The sequence below is a fragment of the Camelina sativa genome, chromosome 12, assembly GCF_000633955.1.
Source record: "Camelina sativa cultivar DH55 chromosome 12, Cs, whole genome shotgun sequence".
In the NCBI taxonomy this organism is placed as follows: domain Eukaryota; kingdom Viridiplantae; phylum Streptophyta; class Magnoliopsida; order Brassicales; family Brassicaceae; genus Camelina; species Camelina sativa.
Genome location: NC_025696.1, coordinates 3453174 through 3472533, shown reverse-complemented (window position 1 = coordinate 3472533; position 19360 = coordinate 3453174). Strand labels below are relative to the sequence as shown.

Below are 19360 nucleotides of genomic sequence, written 5' to 3'. Positions count from 1 at the left end.
ATAAATAAATCATAGGATGTGTGATCCGACCAAGTTAAACCAAATAGTGAAAGAACAAGGTTCACCGGACTCGGAGTATTACAATTGCAACATGTCTCATAGTCTAATTACAACTATCAGCTTTTTGTCCAAACAATGTAAAAACATGTCTCAATATTCAAATACTTGAGCAGCTTTTAGTGAAGCAAGTTCATCGCAATCCGCTGGGAACCATCCGATTGATTGTTTCTCGTTATCGTAGATTATCATCTGATCTTGCATTGATATATCTGTCGATTCAAAGAGAGGCAAAAGGGAATTAATATGTCTATAATACTCGAAACGTCAAGATCCGGAAATTGCCAATGGTAGTGTTAAAGACTATACCGCCGATGAGGTTTAAGTTCTGTAGACCAATTTCTGTGCCATTCAAGATTCCTAAGCATACATTCCCTTTCATCTGCGACGTTTTAATAAACCAGTTTTTAGCAATGTACAAAAGAACACAAGGTCGTGGAACGGATGGGAAACAGGATAGAGAAATTGCTTACAGAAATGATTAGATAAGCTTCTGGGGGTATCTCAAACAGAGATTTTGATCTCCAGCTTGTTTTGAAGCTAAGAGCTAGAGGCTTGAAATACTTCTTGACTTCTTCAATGTTCATTAACGGTCTTCGTCCTTGCCAGCATAGAGGTAGTGTGTGATCGTCACGTGCTTCTTTCAACGGTTTTCCGCTTAGTTCTCTCTTTAGCTACGGAAAAATAACAAAAAAAGACTTGATGAAAAATTGGTCTCTTCGCTCTTTATAGTCCAAGGTTACAGCAAGTTCCTTACCAAATATGTAACGGCTTGGTACGCCTTGGAATTGAAGTATGTGTAAGAACTTCCACTGTCAAAGACTGTTAATAGATTCTTCAGTCCCGTTGTTCTTCCCCCGAATAGAAGTTCCCCTCCCATTGCAGGAGAGTAGTGTTTTCTGAAAAAGAAAGTTGCAAGATTATAGCAAAAAGAGAGAATAAGGTGACCGGGTCAAAGATAAAAAAAGAAAGAGAAGAGCTATATAATTACGAGTATTCACGCGACATTGGTGTCCAAGAAACTCTTGAAGAATCATAAAGATCGTTGCCAAAAAAGAGGATTCCTCCGCCTAAACTGCTTAGGCAATGACCAATAACATTCTTGACATAACCTTGGCTATGAAGCTGTGACAGAATGCTTACTTTCCCCCTACCAAGTCCTAGTACTCCATCTAGAGGATGATGACTCGAAACCCCTGGGATTTGATCGTATCCGCATCTGTTGCACAGAAAACTCCATTGAGGGCTTGCTAGGAACTACAATTGCTTAAATCAATTTGAACATTGTCGGTTCAAGAATGTAGAAATAGATATATATACCCTAGAGCAAGACGGGGAGTGAGCCGGAGACCCTTTGTATAGTTCAAAGAGAAGACATCTCTAACAAGAACACCAAGAGAAGATCCTCCATCAGCATACTCAACCTCATAGTCACATTGTTCTGGAGCCTCACTTCTCTGGTTATCATTCAAATGCAACGCCTTACACAGTGGATCATTGCAAGGAATAAGATCGCTACTAGGCTGGTATAGTGGATGAGGCGCCTGAGACCAAAAACGGTTTCGTGAATTCGCTAGACGAAACTATGACAATGGATCTAGAGAAAAAGATAATCGAAGATGAAAATTATTATCTTACCTCCAAGCAACGAACACAAGGAGCATCACACTGGAGCCAAGTGAGATCACTACCAGTATCAAGATCAAGGTAATAAGGTCGTGGTGGTTGTCCTATGTGGATAGTAACATTGTAATATCTGTTCCAAATCGAAGTATAGGACAAAAGAAAACAAAATTTAGAGCATTACTGAGAAAGGCAAGCAATAATTTTGTGAAAGAGTTTGGAAATATAAATAGAAATATATACCCAAGAGGATAAACGTTGCCATGAACAGGGAACACTACTGAAGAGACAGCTCTGGCAAATCTATCAGAGAATCCAGCTGTTTTCCTCCATCTGAAATCAACTGCCGACGAAAAACCCAGAACCAAAGACATAACCATCAACACAATCATAAAACGGACATTCATTTTCTCCATCTTTCACGGTTTGTGGCGAAATAATAAAATAGAAAAGTAGTTATTTGTATTAGCCAATCACGTGATGGTGATGATGAAAATGGAAAATGACAAAGGCCAAGACATTTACAAGTTCAAGATATTTATTACAAAAGAATTGTCTTTTTGTTGATGCTTATGGGGGTACTTGCATAAGCAAAGAAACCTTTTTTATTTGGTTTGCAACAAGTAGACAGGTAATAAGGATTCTTGGCTTAAACCACAGGGGACTTGAGGCTAAAAATATTCCAGAACCAGTATCTTGCCAAAATCAAGAATCGAGATAAGGTATAATGCTGATGAGAAAGAGTAGAGCCAAAGTATATCTTGCAGCTGAAGTAAGCAATCTTGTTGGCATCTTTCTTCTTCGATTCAAATTGTCACAGAACAATTAGTGAGCTTCACAATCATTTACCCATCCCAGTGAAGAAGCATCTTTTCACAACCACCAATTCATCATCATCATCATCATCAGTCCAAATCTGCTAATAGAAGAGAAGAAAATCATAAATTTCAAAGCTCAACAACATTATCATTTGGCTATCAACCCATCCATCAGAGTAAAGCTATAGTTAAAAAAAAAAAGAAGATCTTACCATAATGCCCAGAGAATGAGAGTGTAGATAAAGCAACAGTCAAGAAACTCGTACGTTCATTCAATATCATCTTCATCATCCAATCCATTTCTGTAGCTAACCAACTCTGCATCAACCTTAGCTTTTCTAGGACTCATCAACACAAGCTCAGCTAATCTCCTCCTAGCTAAATACACATCATTTGGTTCAACCAACTCCCCTCTCTTATACGCCTCTCTTAAAAACACCGTATGAAGCTTCCCATAATTCCCACGAGTCGATATATAAAATATCCCCTGATGCTGCAGAAGAAACTCTTTCAACTTCTTAGGCAAATTCATAACATTTCTAAAATGAGCAATTCTCTCAAGCGTGATCTTCTTCTCAAGAGTCAAAGACAACAACTCATGGATACAAGCAACAGCTCTCTTCTCTAATCTATTCTGAGCTTCCATTGATCTCAAATCGTAACCAGATATATCCTCATAAGGTGACCAATAAGGAAGTCTCTGCCATTTCCAAACAGCGATTCGAAAATACTTTCCAATCTTGAAACCAGGAGGAAAATTCACAACGAATGAGAATCTAACATCCTCTGCATCAATACCTTTTGTTCTATACTCAATCTCTCTAACTCTCTCAATCGCACAAATCGTTAAACTAGAATCTCTCTCCACAATCTCAATGTACTTATCTCGAGTCTCTTCAGCATCAATGAGCCTAAAGAACTCTGGATGTTTCAGAACCACAGAGTACTCGAAATCTTCAGGGAGACCAAACTCAGTGCGAGCGATCCTTACATGCTCAAGACGGATCCGACCCGTATTCGACATCATCACGAGTTTCCTCAACCGGGTCACTGCGTCGGGTATTTGGGAGAGAAGAGCTTCGTGCTCGTCGCGGATTTGATCCAAAGCCTTTCTTGTTAATCGAGCATAGAGGATTCGTTGAACTGGGTGCTCGTATATCTCGAACACGTGTGGGAATTTGAGGAGGAAAGCGCCTGGCTCGTGTTGCTTGAACCCGAGACCTAGACGACGAGCTAACGTGTCTAGGAGAGAGATTGCGATGGTGTTGTTTGGTTGTGAGAGAATCAAGCTGTGAAATTTGATGACTTTACGGATTTTTTTCTCGACTTCCATGTAATTGTCGTAGCCATGGTCACGAACTCGATCTTGTTTCTTGGGAATGGTGGTGGATTGAGAAAAGGGTTTCACGAGGATTGAAGGAAGAATCGTACTCGCTAATTTAGGGTTTAAGGTTATTGAAGAAGCATTCCTTAGAAAAAGCTTCATCCTTTTTTTTTGGGTCTGAGTGGCTCTGAGTCAGGGTTTAGCATCACTCTGTTTACTAGGTTTGGGTCGGAAATTGGATATCGGTTCGGATCCTAGACTGATCCGGCTTACATGATTGGTTTAGATTTTACATCGTTTCAATATATATATTGTAAAAACTAGAATGGTGTATCTCTCTCTCTTCATTATTTACATCTTACATCAATGTTGGTATAATTAAGTAGAGACAGTTTTGACGAATGAAACGATGACAGTAACAGCATCAAGTTTACCACCTTTGTGTCCAACATATCCTTCTTCTTTAGCTGCGTCTGCAAACGGTGTTCTCTCTGTTTCACTTCCTCCCACCTCTTGTGCCTTTGCAGCCACTAACTCTGCTATTTCCTGTTAATAAAAATCCACCAACATTGATGTTAGAATCGATATGTTTCTCAAAACCAATTTGATGATAAGAGCTAAGAATAGAGTAAGAATTCAAGACACTGAGCACCTGAGGTTCCAAACTCTGTTCCAGTGACTCGCAAACTATTGAAACTATTTCTTTCTCGTACAAATTGTCAAAGAGTCCATCAGTTGCTACGATGACAACATCGCCTTCATCCAGTTTCACATTGTAAACCTGTACATTGTGTAAAGCAAGCGCACATATTGTGGTTTACATTAACCATTCAAGAGTGTAAAGATGTCATTGCTTTAAGTAGTAACAGCATCGTACCTCTGCAAGTTTTAGGACATCACAGCCTTGCGTAATTTGTAAGGGAAAACAAAAATGATGAAACATTGGAGACGACTTCTGCAATACTGTGCCGTCCCTAATAACTATGAATCCTGTATCTCCGATATTGGCAATGTGGAGTTCCTACGAATTACAAAATAATTTTACATGATCACTGAATGACTTTATCTCAAAAGGATTTTCAATGTATCATACATTGTTAGGGACCAAGTCTCACATTATTGTCAAGATGAGCAATTAAGGCTGTTGATGATCCAGAGGACTTGGTCTCATTGACACTTCTATGGAGAACTTGAACTGGGTCAGTCATCTTAGCGGTTTCATCAGAAATAATCTTCTGACAGTTGCTCATGAGTTCTTGAGAATACATTCCCTTATTGATTCCTGAATATGAACCAAACATATATTCGACAAGAAAATTATACACGTGAGTGAGTTTCTGCAGAACTTTGAAAAGCTATGTGAAAATACTTAAATGTACCTTCAAATGACCACTGAGAGACTCCATCAGCAATACCTATCCAGTTGTGGTGAAAGGTAAAATAAGCATCTTCCCGACCTGCCAAAGCCTGAACATCACTATTTCTAAATTATTCTCCACATAACATAAGTATAAGGACTTAAAATTTCAAAAAATTGTCAGAATGTTAGAAATGACGTTTTTGAGGTGGCGGGAAATGAGAATGTGATTAAGATATGAAAGATCATGTGATAATCTTGTAGTATACTATATAATGGAGTGTCAGAAACTTAGCATTTCAACAATTCTCCCTACTTTTAGTTTAACTAAACAGAAAAGGATCACAGGTACCTTATAGGGCCTTTGGAGTGAAGCCAAACCAGAGTCCAAGTAAAATTCTTTGGACAAAAGCTCTTCCCTGTTTAGATGACAAACATCCAACCAAAACAAAACAAGCATGCAGTATGATTCCTAGCCCGGTATAAAAATATACATAGATACATGTAGCTGTATCTATGCAAGACAATAGTCCAGTTTGTTTAACACAAGAGTAATATATATGACTTACTAACCTGTCAGAAGCCACTTCAATTGGTTCAAGAGTGGTCGTTTCAAGTGCAGGAACTTGGAGATCTTCCCCTTCTGTTTCATCGGCGGTTTTAGATATGCTACCATTATCAATTATTGCGTCCTTCACAGTTATTTCATCTTCTATGGTTGAAGCCACATTTTCTCCATCATTTTCCTTCATATATGATAAGTAATTAGAGTGGTGGCACTATATTCTGTTCAACAACATTCTCTGATGTATCCTTCCTTCTACACTGTTAAAACTACTTAATGGTTTAGAGTAAGGACTCACCACCTCAGACGCATCAACTGCAGGCTTTTCCGCGATCTCAGCGTTGCTGAGATGTGTTGCTTCCGGTTCAACTAAAATATTCTCCTCAGGTTCAAAAGTTTTTATAGGTTTTTCCTCAGAAGTATCAATTACAGGCTTTTGAGCGATCTCATCAACGCTACAATCTATTGCTTCTGAAGTTGAAATGAGTTCACCAGCAGCAGCTGTATCTGTTGGTTCAACTACAAGATTCTCCTCAGCTTCAATATTTTTCACAGGCTTTTCCCTCACAGCCAAATTGTCATCAATTTCGATGGCGTATACAGGCGCAACTTCCTCAAGATCCTGGGACTGTGAGCCAGGTTCAGCTAAATTATCTTCCTCAGCTTCAAAACTTTTCATAGGATTTTCCTCAGACGATACAGGCCTTTGAGCGATCTCATCAACGCTGCTAGGTGTTGCTTCTGGAGTTGAAACGAATTCATCAGGAAACACAGCAGCTGTAGCTGTTGGTTCAACTACAAGATTCTCCTCAGCTTCAATGGTTCCCACAGGCTTTTCCCTCACAGCCAAATTGTCATCAATTTCGACGGTGGATACAGTCACAACTTCCTCAAGACCATGGGACTGTGAGCCATGTTGTGAACTAGATGATCTCGGTCTTGTTTGAACCTCCATACGATTCTCAGTGATTTGTTGATAACCATTTGTCTCACGGTCTCCTATTTTATTGACTGAAACTGTCTCCATGACTTTAGAAGAAAGAGGCTCCACAGCAACTGGCTCAGATTCCTCAGAAACAACTGCATTTTCTTCAGTTGAGCTAGTAGGAATAGCTTCTGCTACAGTAGCTATGGAGCTCAGATTGGACACACTAGCAAGTTTCGTTTCAACCTTATCTTCTTGGCTCCGTGATACATTCACCGAAATTAAAGTTTCTTTTTTCTTCTTAGTAGGAGCACGAACCCTTTTACGATCCTTAATTTTGATGACATTGCTACTAAGGTTGGAAGGAGCAGCACTTTCCTCTTTCTTCGCATCAGATTTTTCCTTCAATACAGGAACAGGATCAAGATCTTTTACCCGTTGTTTCCTTGAAACTTCACTGGCTTCTTCTGATGTATTCGCATGTTGCTTCTTCTCTACTTCTTCTTCTACGCATCTCGCTTTTTCTTCAGCCTCTAGATATTTCTCAATTTCACTTGCATCCCCAAACCGGAAGACATAACTTCCATCCTTAAGCTCTGCAGATCCAAAAGCTAAGCTCAGATTTTAAAGTACATTAACTTTTTTTTTATTCTTAGCTTCGGAAGCAATCATATTCAGACATTTTGAAACTAAGCAAGATCTTATGTTTGATACTCAAATTCGAAGTAAAACTTGTGATAATCTCGTAATTGAAGCTTCAGACACTTCAAAAATTAGGGAAATAAAGTAAAGCACAAAACTTTGCCGAAGAGACTAGACTAGTTTCAGAGAGGAAGAGAAAACAAAAGAAGACACGAAGACTTACGAGTGGTGGACACGAGATCGAACTTCTCCGGTGGACATGGAGAAGAAGCGGAAGCTAAAGACTGTGAATGTGAAACGGACTTAGCCAACTGTAGTTGAGAAGACAATCGGAACTCCTTAACGGAGAATCTAACTCCACCAGGAAGTCTCCGAAAGAAACCCCATGGACGGTGAAGAGAAGGAAAAATCAAAAAAGTAGGAGCTTGAAGAGAAAATATCAAGTGATCAGCCATAACTTTAAAACATTGAAGTCTGTCTGTAACAACAACAACAACAGTGTCACAGGTGGGTTTAGACGATGGAGAGCACTTGTAGATGATAATTGGGTGACGTTAAAACCGGTGGTAACCCTCTGTTTCATTCAGATGTGTTCGTTCGATTCACACATACATGTGGCTATAGTTTGTTTTTAATTATTTGGCTATAAAAGAGTCATCTCTTTTATTTCTGGCTCTGTTCTATCCTGTGGCCGAACCAGTCGTCAATCAAATCCCAAAGCAAGTCGTTTCGTTCAGAGATGGTGACTCTAAACGCGTCTTCTCCTCTCACAACGAAATCGTTCTTACCTTACCGCCACGCTCCTCGCCGTCCGATCTCTTTCTCCCCTGTTTTCGCCGTTCATTCGACTGACCCCAAGAAATCAAGCACCCAATCAGGCTCTGCCTCGGCTAAATGGAGTCTAGACAGTTGGAAATCGATGAAAGCTTTGCAGTTACCGGAGTATCCAGATCAGAAGGATCTCGAATCTGTTATACAGACGCTTTCGTCTTTTCCTCCTATTGTTTTCGCTGGTGAGGCGAGGAAGCTAGAGGAGAAGCTTGGACTAGCGGCTATGGGTCAGGCCTTTATGCTCCAAGGTGGTGATTGTGCTGAGAGTTTCAAGGAGTTTAACGCTAATAACATTAGAGATACCTTTAGGGTTCTTCTTCAGATGGGTGTTGTTCTCATGTTCGGTGGCCAGTTGCCAGTTTTCAAGGTCGGTTTTTTAATGCTCAAGACTCGAGTTTTTCTATATGTTTTGAGTTTGGTTTATGGAAAGTTTATGAATTTTGTTGGTTTTATAAATATTCAGGTGGGAAGAATGGCTGGTCAGTTTGCGAAGCCGAGATCAGACCCATTTGAGGAGAAAGATGGCGTGAAGCTGCCGAGTTACAGAGGTGATAACATAAATGGTGATGCTTTTGATGAGAAATCGAGGATCCCTGATCCTCATAGGATGGTTAGAGCGTATACACAGTCTGTGGCTACGTTGAATCTCTTGAGAGCATTTGCAACTGGAGGGTATGCAGCTATGCAGAGAGTTAGCCAGTGGAATCTTGATTTCACCCAGCATAGTGAACAGGGTGACAGGTTCGTTAACTTCTCTCTTTGGTTGTATTCTTGTTTGTTATGATGTTAAAATTAAATTGGAGATAAGGTTTTCTTATAACTACTTGTTGTGACTAAAACAGGTACCGTGAATTGGCCAATAGAGTTGATGAGGCTTTAGGATTCATGAGTGCTGCTGGACTTACTAATGCTCACCCAATCATGACTACTACTGAGTTTTGGACATCCCACGAGTGCTTACTGCTGCCTTATGAGCAAGCGCTCACTAGAGAGGATTCAACATCTGGGCTTTACTATGATTGTTCTGCGCACATGGTTTGGGTTGGAGAACGAACTCGCCAACTTGATGGTGCTCATGTTGAGTTTCTGAGGGGAATAGCTAACCCACTTGGAATCAAGGTTTGTGATCATTATAACTGTGCTCTTTAGGATTATCAATTGCCTCAGTACAATGGATTTTTGTATGAGAAATTGTCAGATGGTGATTGGTGTACTTTGATGTAGGTGAGTGATAAAATGGTCCCTAGTGAACTGGTTAAGCTGATAGAGATACTAAACCCTCAGAACAAGCCTGGAAGGATTACAGTTATAGTGAGAATGGGAGCTGAGAATATGCGTGTTAAGCTTCCTCACTTGATCAGAGCAGTACGTGGAGCTGGTCAGATTGTGACTTGGGTTAGTGATCCAATGCACGGAAACACAATCATGGCTCCAAGTGGGCTAAAAACTCGTTCTTTCGATGCAATCAGGGTAATATTTTCTACTTACTTTATCTTCTGACTTTAGATATAAATCTTGTATCAGGGTAAGCATGTATTTGCCATTAAAATGAATTGAATTATATGGTGTTTATCAGGCTGAATTGAGAGCGTTCTTTGACGTGCATGATCAAGAAGGGAGCTTCCCTGGTGGAGTTCATTTAGAAATGACAGGACAAAACGTGACAGAATGTGTCGGAGGGTCACGCACCATCACTTACAACGACCTAAGCTCGCGTTACCACACTCACTGTGACCCAAGGCTCAACGCTTCTCAGTCTCTTGAGCTTGCGTTCATCATTGCAGAGCGTCTGCGAAAGAGAAGGCTCGGTTCCGGGAACAACCTATCATCTATTGGAGTCTAGAGAATAAGACAATACTTTGTCCGAGTTAGTGATATATGTGTGTGTATAGAGTGGCTCTATACTAAAAGTTGCTAAGTTTTCAGTAATCGAGTTTATGTACCAAAGTGAAAACATTGTTGTTATTGTGTTTGGGGCTATGCTTTGTTTTATTACGCTCGACTTGTTAAATCAGTTAAATAAACGAAAGTTGTAAAATTTGACTCTGTTACAACGAAAAATATTAGGTTCCTTTCGTTCTGTAATTTTTTTTGACTCATTCGACATATACATACTTTGAAGTTTGAACCTTTTCACTAATTAAAAGTTGTATGATGATGATGATGAAGCGATCTAACACGTGGACACCACTCGTTTAGAATAAAACGGGATTCGAGGGATTGAGATTACGGAGCCACCACCACTTCCATGGAGTCTACATTCTCAGCTCTATCAACCGTCACGGCCACAACGATGGCTAGAACTTGTGGTGGTCCTTCGTTACCTCTCCTCACTATTTCTAAAGCTCTTAACCGTCATTTATCCGGCGCCAGACACCTCCATCCTTTATTGCTCGCTCGTTGTTCTCCCGCCGTGCGCCGTCTTGGTGGGTTTCATGGTAGTAGGCTTACTTCGTCGAATTCAGCTTTGAGAAGCTTGGGAGCTGCTGTTTTGCCGGTTATCCGACGTCGGTTGCAGTGTTTGTCGAGCTCATCGCCGTCTTTCAGGAGTATTTCGAGTGGCGGCGGAGGCGGTGCAGGGTTTGGTGGGTATAATGGTGGAAGTGGCGGCGGAGGTGGCGGAGGATCGGAGAGTGGTGATTCCAAGTCGAAATTGGGTGCTGCAGCAAGTGATGGTGTCTCTCTTCCGTCGTCAGATATTATTATCCTCGATGTTGGAGTATGTGCTCTTCTCACTTTTTTCCTCTATGATTTCGAATTCAATTCAATACTGTTATTGTGTTGCTGACATTGATGTGACACTCTATTGAAGGGGATGACATGTGGAGGTTGTTCTGCAAGTGTGAAGAAGATACTGGAAAGCCAAGTAAGTGTGAAGTTTTTTACTTTTCTTGCTCTTCTTCCTCTCCTGGTTTGCTTCTCTCAGCCAGACCAAATTGGTGGTCTGTTCTTGTTTCACAGAGTATGGTTGCCCAATTATTTTGGTTAAAACCTTTCTTGTCTTGTTTCCTTTTCTTTGATGTATAGCCTCAAGTTGCTTCTGCTAGTGTTAATCTCACCACTGAGACAGCAATAGTGTGGCCTGTACCGGAAGCTAAAAGTGTACCTGACTGGCAAAAGAGTTTAGGCGAGACGCTTGCAAACCATTTGACCAATTGCGGTTTTCAGTCTACTCCTCGAGGTGTGACTCCTAAATCTTAATATCTTTTTTGGTGATCCTTTTTTTTTGTTGCTGAACGTAGCGATTATTATACTCTTCGCAAAGTTGGAGCGGATCATGATCACTATTTTCCTTATAAGCTTGTTTAGATCGTTTTTGTAGACTCAGTCTTGCAGATTTTGTTTGTTTCTTTGACGTGCAGTTCCTGCATACTATCTTTTTTTGTGTTTAAAGCTTTTTTGAATTTTTTTCATAGTTTAGCGTCTAGGAATAGGGTTATATTGGGATAATACAGGTAGCTAAATGGTTACCTTGGATGTATATTGTTTGAATATAGTGCCATAAGTTTTAGTGCTTCAGTAATGCTAGTTGACTGGAAGTAAATATAAAAACTTATCATCTTTTTGCAAATCCGGTGGATAATTGTGGGGTAGGGGAAGTTCCTGAAGATATTGCAGGAGAGTTTGCACCTTGATAGTACAAAAGATTTCTCCAGCAGCAATCATTATCAGTATGGTATGTTCTTTGTTTGAAGGAATTTGAACTTTTCAATTGTTGATTTTTGAGTTTATTGTGGACTAGTTCTAAGTGTACTAACTTGATCGCGTCTCCTTTAACAGATGATTAAAAGCAGCTGCTAATGGCGAATGGATTGTAACATAGATTTCTGGCGCTAGTGGTTCCAATTATATAGAATTTGTTGTCAGTCCTTGTGATAAATTGATTATCCTAAGCCCGTGTACTTATTTTATGTTTTCCATTTATGACATCCCTTCTCTACCAGACAGCATTTTTCTGTAGTGATGACCTTGTTCTATAATTGTCAATTTTCCAAAAGGATCCATTGAAAGCTATAAACTTTTATACTACTCATTGGATTTATGTTTCGATGGCAGACCTTCATTCAGTAATGGCTTTCGTAACTCTATCTACTTGATACATCATTTTAGCTTGACTAGGGGATGGATAATTAGTCAAGAACTCGTTTCTTTGTTCTTCTGTAATAACTTTCTTTAGCTATCATATAAGTATTGTTTCGTTCTTTACATGTAAGTCTTAGGGATGTTTGCTTATCAGTAGCAGAAATATTCTGGATGCCCTTGCTTTTTTGGGTCAGGGTATTTTACAGTTGTCTTTCTTGGTATGAGCACTAAGTATCTCTCTTTGTTCCAGATTTGGTGACAGAGAATTTCTTCAAAGTTTTCGAAACAAAGACAAGAGACAAGCAGGCTCGCTTGAAAGAGAGTGGTAAATAGTTTCCCCATATTTGATTTGCTGTTACAGGAAATTGATATTTTGTTTCTGAATTTTGTATATCACTTGATTGTTTTACAGGCCGCGAGCTTGCTGTTTCATGGGCCCTATGTGCTGTATGCTTAGTTGGCCATTTAACTCACTTTCTAGGTGTTAATGCTCCTTGGATTCATGCAATCCATTCAACGGGGTTCCATGTGTCTTTATGTTTGATTACGTTGCTTGGTCCTGGGCGCAAGCTAGTACTTGATGGTGTCAAGAGCCTTTTAAAGGGTTCTCCTAACATGAACACGCTAGTTGGTCTTGGGGCGTTGTCATCGTTTTCTGTTAGCTCACTGGCAGCCATGATTCCAAAATTGGTAATTAAACTATCCTTTCCCTCACACTCTCTACTTTCCAGAGGAAATAAGTTTTGTTGTGATTATGAAATTTCTTTACGAGTAAACACTTGTAAAATTTTATTCAATGCTGAAACAAAGCTTTGATATTAACTTAATACGTTTTCCCTGTAAGCTAGGAGTATTTAAACTCTTGACCTCCATATCTGTATTTGTCCTTGCGATTGATGGCTGATATTATATACCTATAAAACTGTTTTGACATTCAGGGTTGGAAGATGTTTTTTGAGGAACCAGTTATGTTAATAGCTTTTGTATTGCTGGGAAGGAATCTTGAACAGCGAGCTAAAATAAAAGCCACCAGTGATATGACTGGCCTTCTGAGTGTTTTGCCTTCAAAAGCTCGCCTTCTGCTTGATGGGGATCAGCAAAATTCAACTGTTGAAGTTCCTTGTAACAGTCTTTCTGTCGGTGATTTAGTCGTCATACTACCAGGAGTAAGAAGAGAGATTTTCATTCTTATGCATAGTATGTTGTTGTTTCCCATTTAGATTATTTAACTGGAAGGGATATTCTCATTCATTCTTTTGCCAGTTATAAGGAGGATAAATATCTTCTAATTAATGTTCTTCTTTGTGTGTCCTTTTCATTGACGCGTGGGTTATGATCTCCTTATTTACCCAGGACCGAGTTCCAGCAGATGGTGTTGTCAAGTCAGGTAGAAGCGCCATTGATGAGTCAAGTTTCACAGGTGAACCATTGCCAGTGACAAAAGAGCCAGGGGTAAGTTTCTATTCCACCCCTATCTTTATCTAGTGTAGCCTGAGATAGGTGAGGATATTGTCATCACGACTTTTTGGGTTGACACTCCTTTGAACATATTATGAGTTTCATCAACTTTAGAAATTTATTTTGTAGAAATAACTCAAATTTGTTTTGTGAAAAAATCTTTTGGCTAGAGTCAAGTCGCAGCAGGATCTATAAACCTGAATGGAACTCTCACAGTCGAAGTGCATAGATCAGGAGGTGAAACTGCAGTTGGGGACATTATTCGTCTGGTTGAAGAGGCTCAGAGTAGAGAAGCACCAGTACAGCAGTTGGTTGACAAGGTCTCTCCTCTCTTTCCTAGTGCATTTTTTATACCAATTAGGGTTTACCTTGATTTCCCATGTAATGTTGTGGAGCATAAAAAAACTCAAGTATTTGCATAGACATGGCAATTTGACAAACCTATTAGTTAGTTTCCCGTTACTGGATAGATATTTGATTGAGAAACCAATATGTATTGTATTTTCAGCGACATACTATCTTGTGGATTTCCTTTGTAGATATCATTAACATGCTGTTGAAATAATATGAATAGATTGAAATTTCCATTGTTTGCTTTCTTTCTTTTCCTGTTTGGCCCATGTAGTATCATAACTTTCAGCTTCTTATATCGTCTTAGAATTGCTGTATAGCCACAGCGGTGTTAGTAGCTGGGAAACTACTAGCACTGAGTTTATATAGGAGAAGACATTTTTTGTTGGATGGCGTGGAATTGAAATTGCAAATTTGCATATGTAGATATAGCCAGGACTAAACGATTTCTCTTTTTTTTCTTTTTTTTTTTGCAATTACAGGTCGCAGGACGCTTCACGTATGGAGTGATGGCACTCTCTGCGGCTACATTTACATTCTGGAATCTATTTGGTGCACATATTCTTCCTTCTGCATTGCAAAACGGGAGCCCAATGTCTTTGGCCATTCAACTATCTTGCAGCGTTCTGGTATGCGTTAAATTTATTTATTTTGATTTAAATGTTAATACTTTCATGAGATCAAGCATGTGCAAACAAAGTTTTGAAAGCAAATACAACCACCTGAACTGCTGCCCATGATATCAGTTAAAAATTTAGAGTGGATATGTATTTCACTTTTGACTCTCTTAGGACCTTAATAATCTAGATTTATCAAACCAAGGATGGCTTAAAAAGAGTTTCTCCATCTTTTGTTTATCATGCTGTCTCACAGACTTTCATTTTGACCAGGTTGTGGCTTGTCCTTGCGCCCTTGGGTTGGCTACACCAACCGCAATGCTGGTAATTCTTCTACTGAATAAACAGTTTTTCTGCATAAATCAGACAGAGTAAGACGTTGAAGACCTTGCTTATATCCCATAGGTTGGTACATCATTAGGAGCAAGAAGAGGATTACTTCTTCGTGGTGGTGATATTCTTGAAAAGTTTTCCTCGGTTGATACTGTTGTCTTCGACAAAACTGGGACACTGACGAAGGGACACCCTGTTGTGACTGAAGTCATTATTCCTGAAGATCCAAGGTTAGGCTCTTTACTGATTCAATTGCATGACGAAGTCTCTCACTGACATGCTATTGTTAATACCTTTTTTATTTGAAGCTTCTTACATACCCAAATTTGCGCCTAAAAGCTTTGTCAGGCTTTTATGCTTCTTGGCACAGCTCTTCGATAGTTTTAAATAATACTTATTGAAGCCTTGTAATTGTTTCAAATTAGTTTTTTGTTTTCTTGAAATTTTCCACATACTTCTGTGCTTTGTGAAAACATCTGACTCCTCGTGTTCTTATGCAGAGAAAATTTGAATGATACTTGGTCAGAATTTGAGGTTTTGGTGTTAGCAGCTGCTGTTGAATCAAACACTACTCACCCTGTAGGGAAAGCAATTATAAAAGCAGCCCAGGCTCGTAATTGTCAAACTATGAAGGTAAGACTGTAAATAATAATCATTTCCCTAGTTCGATGAAGCTAATGATCTCCATCACTGCAGGCAGAGGAGGGCACATTTACTGAAGAACCAGGGTCTGGTGCTGTTGCTATTGTCAATAGTAAGAGGGTTACAGTTGGGACCCTAGAATGGGTTCAGAGGTATAATATGTTCATCCTTTGTATAAATGGTTTATTATCTAATTTAGGTGTGATTTGGCTCCTGATAAGTAACCATTGTAGTCTCATATACATTTCATGTTAGTATAATTTATATCAGTATCGCCATTTATGCATTTTTTGTTGATGATGTGGTCGTTGCTGTCACAATTTTGACCTACAAATGCTGCCTGGCCACAAATCAAGATTACACATATATTATTTTTTCCTCCATAGGATTGTACATATCTAACTATTAAGTATTTGTGGAACATGTGAAGCTGAACAGTTAATAAATAATACATGATAAAGATAAGGAAGTTGCAGGTTTTTGAACCGTAAAAAGATAAGCTCTCTTTTTAATTTACTCTTGCGCTATGCAGACATGGAGCCACTGGGAACTCATTGCATGCATTAGAAGAGCATGAATTTAACAACCAGTCTGTTGTGTACATTGGGGTGGATAATTCACTTGCTGCAGTCATCCGTTTTGAAGATAAAATCAGGGAAGATGCTGCTCAAGTTGTTGAGAATTTGACTCGCCAGGGAATCGATGTGTACATGCTGTCTGGTGACAAGAGGAACGCTGCTAATTATGTAGCTTCTGTCGTAGGAATTAATCAAGAACGGGTATGTTATTATATTCTTACATGGATTGAAAAAACTTCTCCTTGGAGTTTTGGCATGCATGGTTTGCTAAAAGGTGGTATTTGACGAGAATTACCAAAGATATAAAGTCATCTCCGTGAATCAGTGATTGAGCTGTAGGCGTAACCGTCGTTTTGAACGAATTAAAATTTGGTCCTACTGACTTTCATTAGTCAGATACTCAGATAAAGTTCCTGCAATCTCCTCATTCCCTTAAAAATGCCTGATCTAATTTGTAATACAGGTTATCGCAGGAGTTAAACCAGCAGAGAAGAAGAACTTTATCAATAAACTTCAAAGAAATAAGAAGATTGTTGCCATGGTGGGTGATGGGATAAACGATGCTGCTGCTCTGGCATCATCTGATGTTGGAGTGGCCATGGGTGGTGGTGCAGGAGCGGCCAGTGAGGTGTCTCCCATTGTCTTGATGGGCAATCGATTAACACAGGTTTCTCATATTAACCCCACAACAGTTCTACGTTTTTCATTTTATTGTGCTATAAAGTGAGAGCTCCGACTGATTACTACATCAAGTTATATAGTCACTGCCGTTTTGATCCAATATATGCTGTTAGTGCAAATCAATTTAGCTTGAAGGCATGGTGAGATGCGACACATGTTAGTATCCAGCTGCTTATTAATTTTGATTTCAGGAAGAGACGAAAAACTAATTTATCTAACAGTAGTGAATTAATACAACTACAAACTGAAATTAACTTCTGATGAACTTAGAACTTGTTTAAGACTTGTGGAATTGTCAGTATGCATCTTCATCTAGTTGTATAGATTTTTCTTTTATGCGTAAAATTGCTGGTCATAGGAAACTGCATTTTCTTACTGAATCAAGGGTTTTAGATGTTTCCTTTTGGCTTACGTAGAATTTGGACAGATGTAGTTAGTATTTACATGATTGCCATGCAGTTGCTTGATGCAATGGAGCTAAGTCGGCAAACCATGAAGACTGTGAAGCAAAATCTTTGGTGGGCGTTTGGATACAACATTGTAAGTTATTCTGCATTTTCATGTCTCAATTTTCTTGCTGAGATTCATTGTGAATATCTCTAATCAGTTATTGTCTTCTGTTCTATTTATTTGCAAACTGTGTAGGTAGGGATCCCAATTGCGGCGGGAGTGTTGCTACCATTGACTGGAACCATGTTGACTCCATCAATGGCAGGGGCGCTCATGGGTGTAAGCTCTCTCGGTGTCATGACTAACTCTTTACTTCTGAGGTACAGATTCTTCTCTAACCGAAAAGACAAAAATGTCAAATGGGAACCAAAAGACGGAACAAAGCAGCCATATGAGAATACAAGATGGAAGGAAAGCTCTTAAATGAGGCGTATTGAGTCACGATATCGTGATTTTTGCAGAGATTAGTCTGTTTTGTTTTTTTACTTTTCACTCTTAGCGATAATTCCGGGTCTTCTTTATTCTTGAGAGGGTTTGTTAGGGTATCAATTGTTGGAGAATGTAACACATAGCCTCAGTAACACATTCAAAACTGTCTTAGCTTTGGCATTTGATACTCTGGAGTCTGGACTTTGATTTTGTATAAAATTTATAGTTGATAAATCAGCGGGGTTCCAATTATGCCATGTCACATACGAAATAGAGGTACAGAATTCATGTCACATCGCAAAACTCATTGCCAGAGCAAGTCCTTTTTATATTCCAATACACTCAGTCTGGAACGAGCCCATACAAATCAATCAATAAAATAACAACCACAGAATCAAATATCAACTCTCGATACAAAAAATAAATCATTTCTCCTATACTTTAGAACCAATCGTACTTATGAAACAATGTGTAGAAAAAAATTCCTCCCCTGAATTGGTTTGTGTTACGTGTTCTTTGACAATTCAGGAGAACTTGCGCGTAGATGAAAACCAGTAGTTTGATCGGTCCATTTCATACCATATAAGTCATTCCAACTTGCATCAAATGCGAATGCGGAACGCTTAGGTTTGTTATCCCTCTCCTGCAGTTCTTCCTCAGGAAAGCATACATGTAATTTATCACCAGCTTCTTCAGAAACCAAGAATCCTTAGTAGCCCTTATGTCCCCATGTCCCAGTAGATACACCACCCCTGACTCTTTTGCTTTGTGAATAAACGACAATTCTTTTTCTAGACTCTGCTCCACATCCAACGCCGTTGAAGGACCTGCCCCAAAATCAATGCTGGCCTTTCTTCTTTCCACGGGTTTCTTGTTTGAAAAATCCATGTGCTCAGCTAAGAGAGGCACCCCAAGTGAATACACACTTCCATTGGGTGCTATCAAAACTCTGGACAGAGTCACATCATCCTCGGAATCTGTATCATTATGGTCTCCGTCACTCTCAAGTGCACGCTCCTGCGCTTCCTTACGTATAAATTTTTCTAGACTTTCAATCAGTATTTGCTCAAACGCCTGGTGATTTTCCTTCCGCACATCTTTGTATCCATACCTATTTTAAACGGACAGCACTTTATATATGAAAAAATATTTCTCATAACTAAATTTTCTTCCATTTGAAAACCGATTGTTTGTTTACCTGGCAACACAGCGGAATAAATGATAGCTTCTTGGGCAGACACGTCTGAAAAGAAACCTCTCGGACTGAGGCACGCTTGGAACAGGGACATACTTTATACACACAAAGATAACCATGGAATGGATCGCAGGAAGGGTGGTTAGAAAATGACCAAAAATTGCTGGAACTCCTTTTGCTAGCTCATTATAAAGCAGACCAATACCGGGTGCTCTAATCGTCCCAAGGTTACTGCCCAGTTCTCGTAGTAGATCCATTGGTAACTTTTTCTGAACTTCAGTTTCATACTTCAGTTTACTTCCGTAGTTCCAAACGAACATTATGAGAAACATGATTGTAGCAAAAACCAGGATTATCCAACTTCCATCACCCACACTTGAACAAACTGATGAGAAGAAAAT

General features: G+C 39.4%; 6 protein-coding genes across 11 annotated transcripts in view; 2 read left to right on the top strand and 4 right to left on the bottom strand.

The window, feature by feature from the left end:
• LOC104729909 (aspartic proteinase Asp1) lies at positions 18–2583 on the bottom strand. The gene is made up of 8 exons (XM_010448932.2): positions 1924–2583; positions 1696–1813; positions 1378–1601; positions 1049–1276; positions 815–956; positions 531–731; positions 367–439; positions 18–269 (listed from the first exon to the last, which is right to left on the bottom strand). The coding sequence occupies exons 1-8, from the start codon at positions 2094–2096 to the stop codon at positions 151–153; spliced, it is 1278 nt and encodes a 425-aa protein (XP_010447234.1). The 5' UTR covers positions 2097–2583; the 3' UTR covers positions 18–150.
• Positions 2126–4074, bottom strand: LOC104729905 (protein ROOT PRIMORDIUM DEFECTIVE 1-like). 2 transcript variants are annotated; one of them, XM_010448928.2, is made up of 2 exons: positions 2711–4074; positions 2126–2599 (listed from the first exon to the last, which is right to left on the bottom strand). In XM_010448928.2, exon 1 carries the CDS (start codon positions 3982–3984, stop codon positions 2767–2769), a length of 1218 nt encoding a protein of 405 aa, XP_010447230.1. In that variant the 5' UTR covers positions 3985–4074; the 3' UTR covers positions 2126–2599; positions 2711–2766. The 2 variants fall into 2 exon arrangements, with proteins under 2 accessions (XP_010447230.1, XP_010447229.1); XM_010448927.2 differs by having other exon boundaries at positions 2126–2596.
• On the bottom strand, positions 4100–7888 carry LOC104729907 (probable protein phosphatase 2C 62). 2 transcript variants are annotated; one of them, XM_010448929.1, is made up of 9 exons: positions 7535–7888; positions 6043–7265; positions 5753–5925; positions 5532–5598; positions 5202–5289; positions 4938–5104; positions 4700–4843; positions 4475–4603; positions 4100–4368 (listed from the first exon to the last, which is right to left on the bottom strand). In XM_010448929.1, exons 1-9 carry the CDS (start codon positions 7764–7766, stop codon positions 4201–4203), a joined length of 2391 nt encoding a protein of 796 aa, XP_010447231.1. In that variant the 5' UTR covers positions 7767–7888; the 3' UTR covers positions 4100–4200. The 2 variants fall into 2 exon arrangements, with proteins under 2 accessions (XP_010447231.1, XP_010447232.1); XM_010448930.1 differs by having other exon boundaries at positions 6046–7265.
• Positions 7976–10188, top strand: LOC104729908 (phospho-2-dehydro-3-deoxyheptonate aldolase 2, chloroplastic-like). The gene is made up of 5 exons (XM_010448931.2): positions 7976–8509; positions 8606–8883; positions 8985–9261; positions 9367–9612; positions 9719–10188. Exons 1-5 carry the CDS (start codon positions 8051–8053, stop codon positions 9983–9985), a joined length of 1527 nt encoding a protein of 508 aa, XP_010447233.1. The 5' UTR covers positions 7976–8050; the 3' UTR covers positions 9986–10188.
• On the top strand, positions 10316–17758 carry HMA6 (copper-transporting ATPase PAA1, chloroplastic-like). 3 transcript variants are annotated; one of them, NM_001302976.1, is given in 17 exon segments: positions 10391–10861; positions 10955–11008; positions 11170–11323; positions 12476–12550; positions 12638–12915; positions 13164–13391; positions 13579–13677; positions 13854–14003; positions 14517–14663; positions 14925–14975; positions 15057–15214; positions 15485–15617; positions 15681–15778; positions 16159–16405; positions 16668–16871; positions 17345–17425; positions 17531–17758. In NM_001302976.1, coding segments are annotated over 17 exon segments (2856 nt in total).
• Positions 18060–19360, bottom strand: part of LOC104729903 (potassium transporter 13-like) — a 4751-nt gene continuing 3450 nt past the window's right edge. Inside the window, exons 10-11 of one of the 2 annotated variants that reach the window (XM_010448923.2) lie at positions 18963–19306; positions 18060–18875 (exon numbers count right to left, since the gene is read on the bottom strand). In XM_010448923.2, coding sequence (XP_010447225.1) covers positions 18338–18875; positions 18963–19306 — 882 coding nt within the window. In that variant the 3' untranslated portion in view covers positions 18060–18337. The remainder of the gene's footprint in view (positions 18876–18962; positions 19307–19360) is intronic. The other variant, XM_010448924.2, reaches the window with a different exon arrangement.

Bases quoted from the DNA above. Each gene is read 5' to 3' on its own strand.
- LOC104729909 (XM_010448932.2), bottom strand. From the start codon at position 2,096: ATGGAGAAAATGAATGTCCGTTTTATGATTGTGTTGATGGTTATGTCT. The intron at 957-1,048 runs GTAATTATATAG...TTTCTTTTTCAG, and splicing joins CCAATGTCGCGTGAATACTC to AAAACACTACTCTCCTGCAA. The intron at 440-530 runs GTAAGCAATTTC...AAAACGTCGCAG, and splicing joins AAGCTTATCTAATCATTTCT to ATGAAAGGGAATGTATGCTT.
- LOC104729905 (XM_010448928.2), bottom strand. From the start codon at position 3,984: ATGAAGCTTTTTCTAAGGAATGCTTCTTCAATAACCTTAAACCCTAAA.
- LOC104729907 (XM_010448929.1), bottom strand. From the start codon at position 7,766: ATGGCTGATCACTTGATATTTTCTCTTCAAGCTCCTACTTTTTTGATT. The intron at 7,266-7,534 runs GTAAGTCTTCGT...TTGGATCTGCAG, and splicing joins CGATCTCGTGTCCACCACTC to AGCTTAAGGATGGAAGTTAT. The intron at 5,926-6,042 runs GTGAGTCCTTAC...TCATATATGAAG, and splicing joins CAGTTGATGCGTCTGAGGTG to GAAAATGATGGAGAAAATGT.
- LOC104729908 (XM_010448931.2), top strand. From the start codon at position 8,051: ATGGTGACTCTAAACGCGTCTTCTCCTCTCACAACGAAATCGTTCTTA. The intron at 8,510-8,605 runs GTCGGTTTTTTA...ATAAATATTCAG, and splicing joins GCCAGTTGCCAGTTTTCAAG to GTGGGAAGAATGGCTGGTCA. The intron at 8,884-8,984 runs GTTCGTTAACTT...TGACTAAAACAG, and splicing joins CATAGTGAACAGGGTGACAG to GTACCGTGAATTGGCCAATA.
- HMA6 (XM_010448926.2), top strand. From the start codon at position 10,391: ATGGAGTCTACATTCTCAGCTCTATCAACCGTCACGGCCACAACGATG. The intron at 10,862-10,954 runs GTATGTGCTCTT...ACTCTATTGAAG, and splicing joins TTATTATCCTCGATGTTGGA to GGGATGACATGTGGAGGTTG. The intron at 11,324-11,736 runs GTGTGACTCCTA...ATTGTGGGGTAG, and splicing joins TTTTCAGTCTACTCCTCGAG to GGGAAGTTCCTGAAGATATT.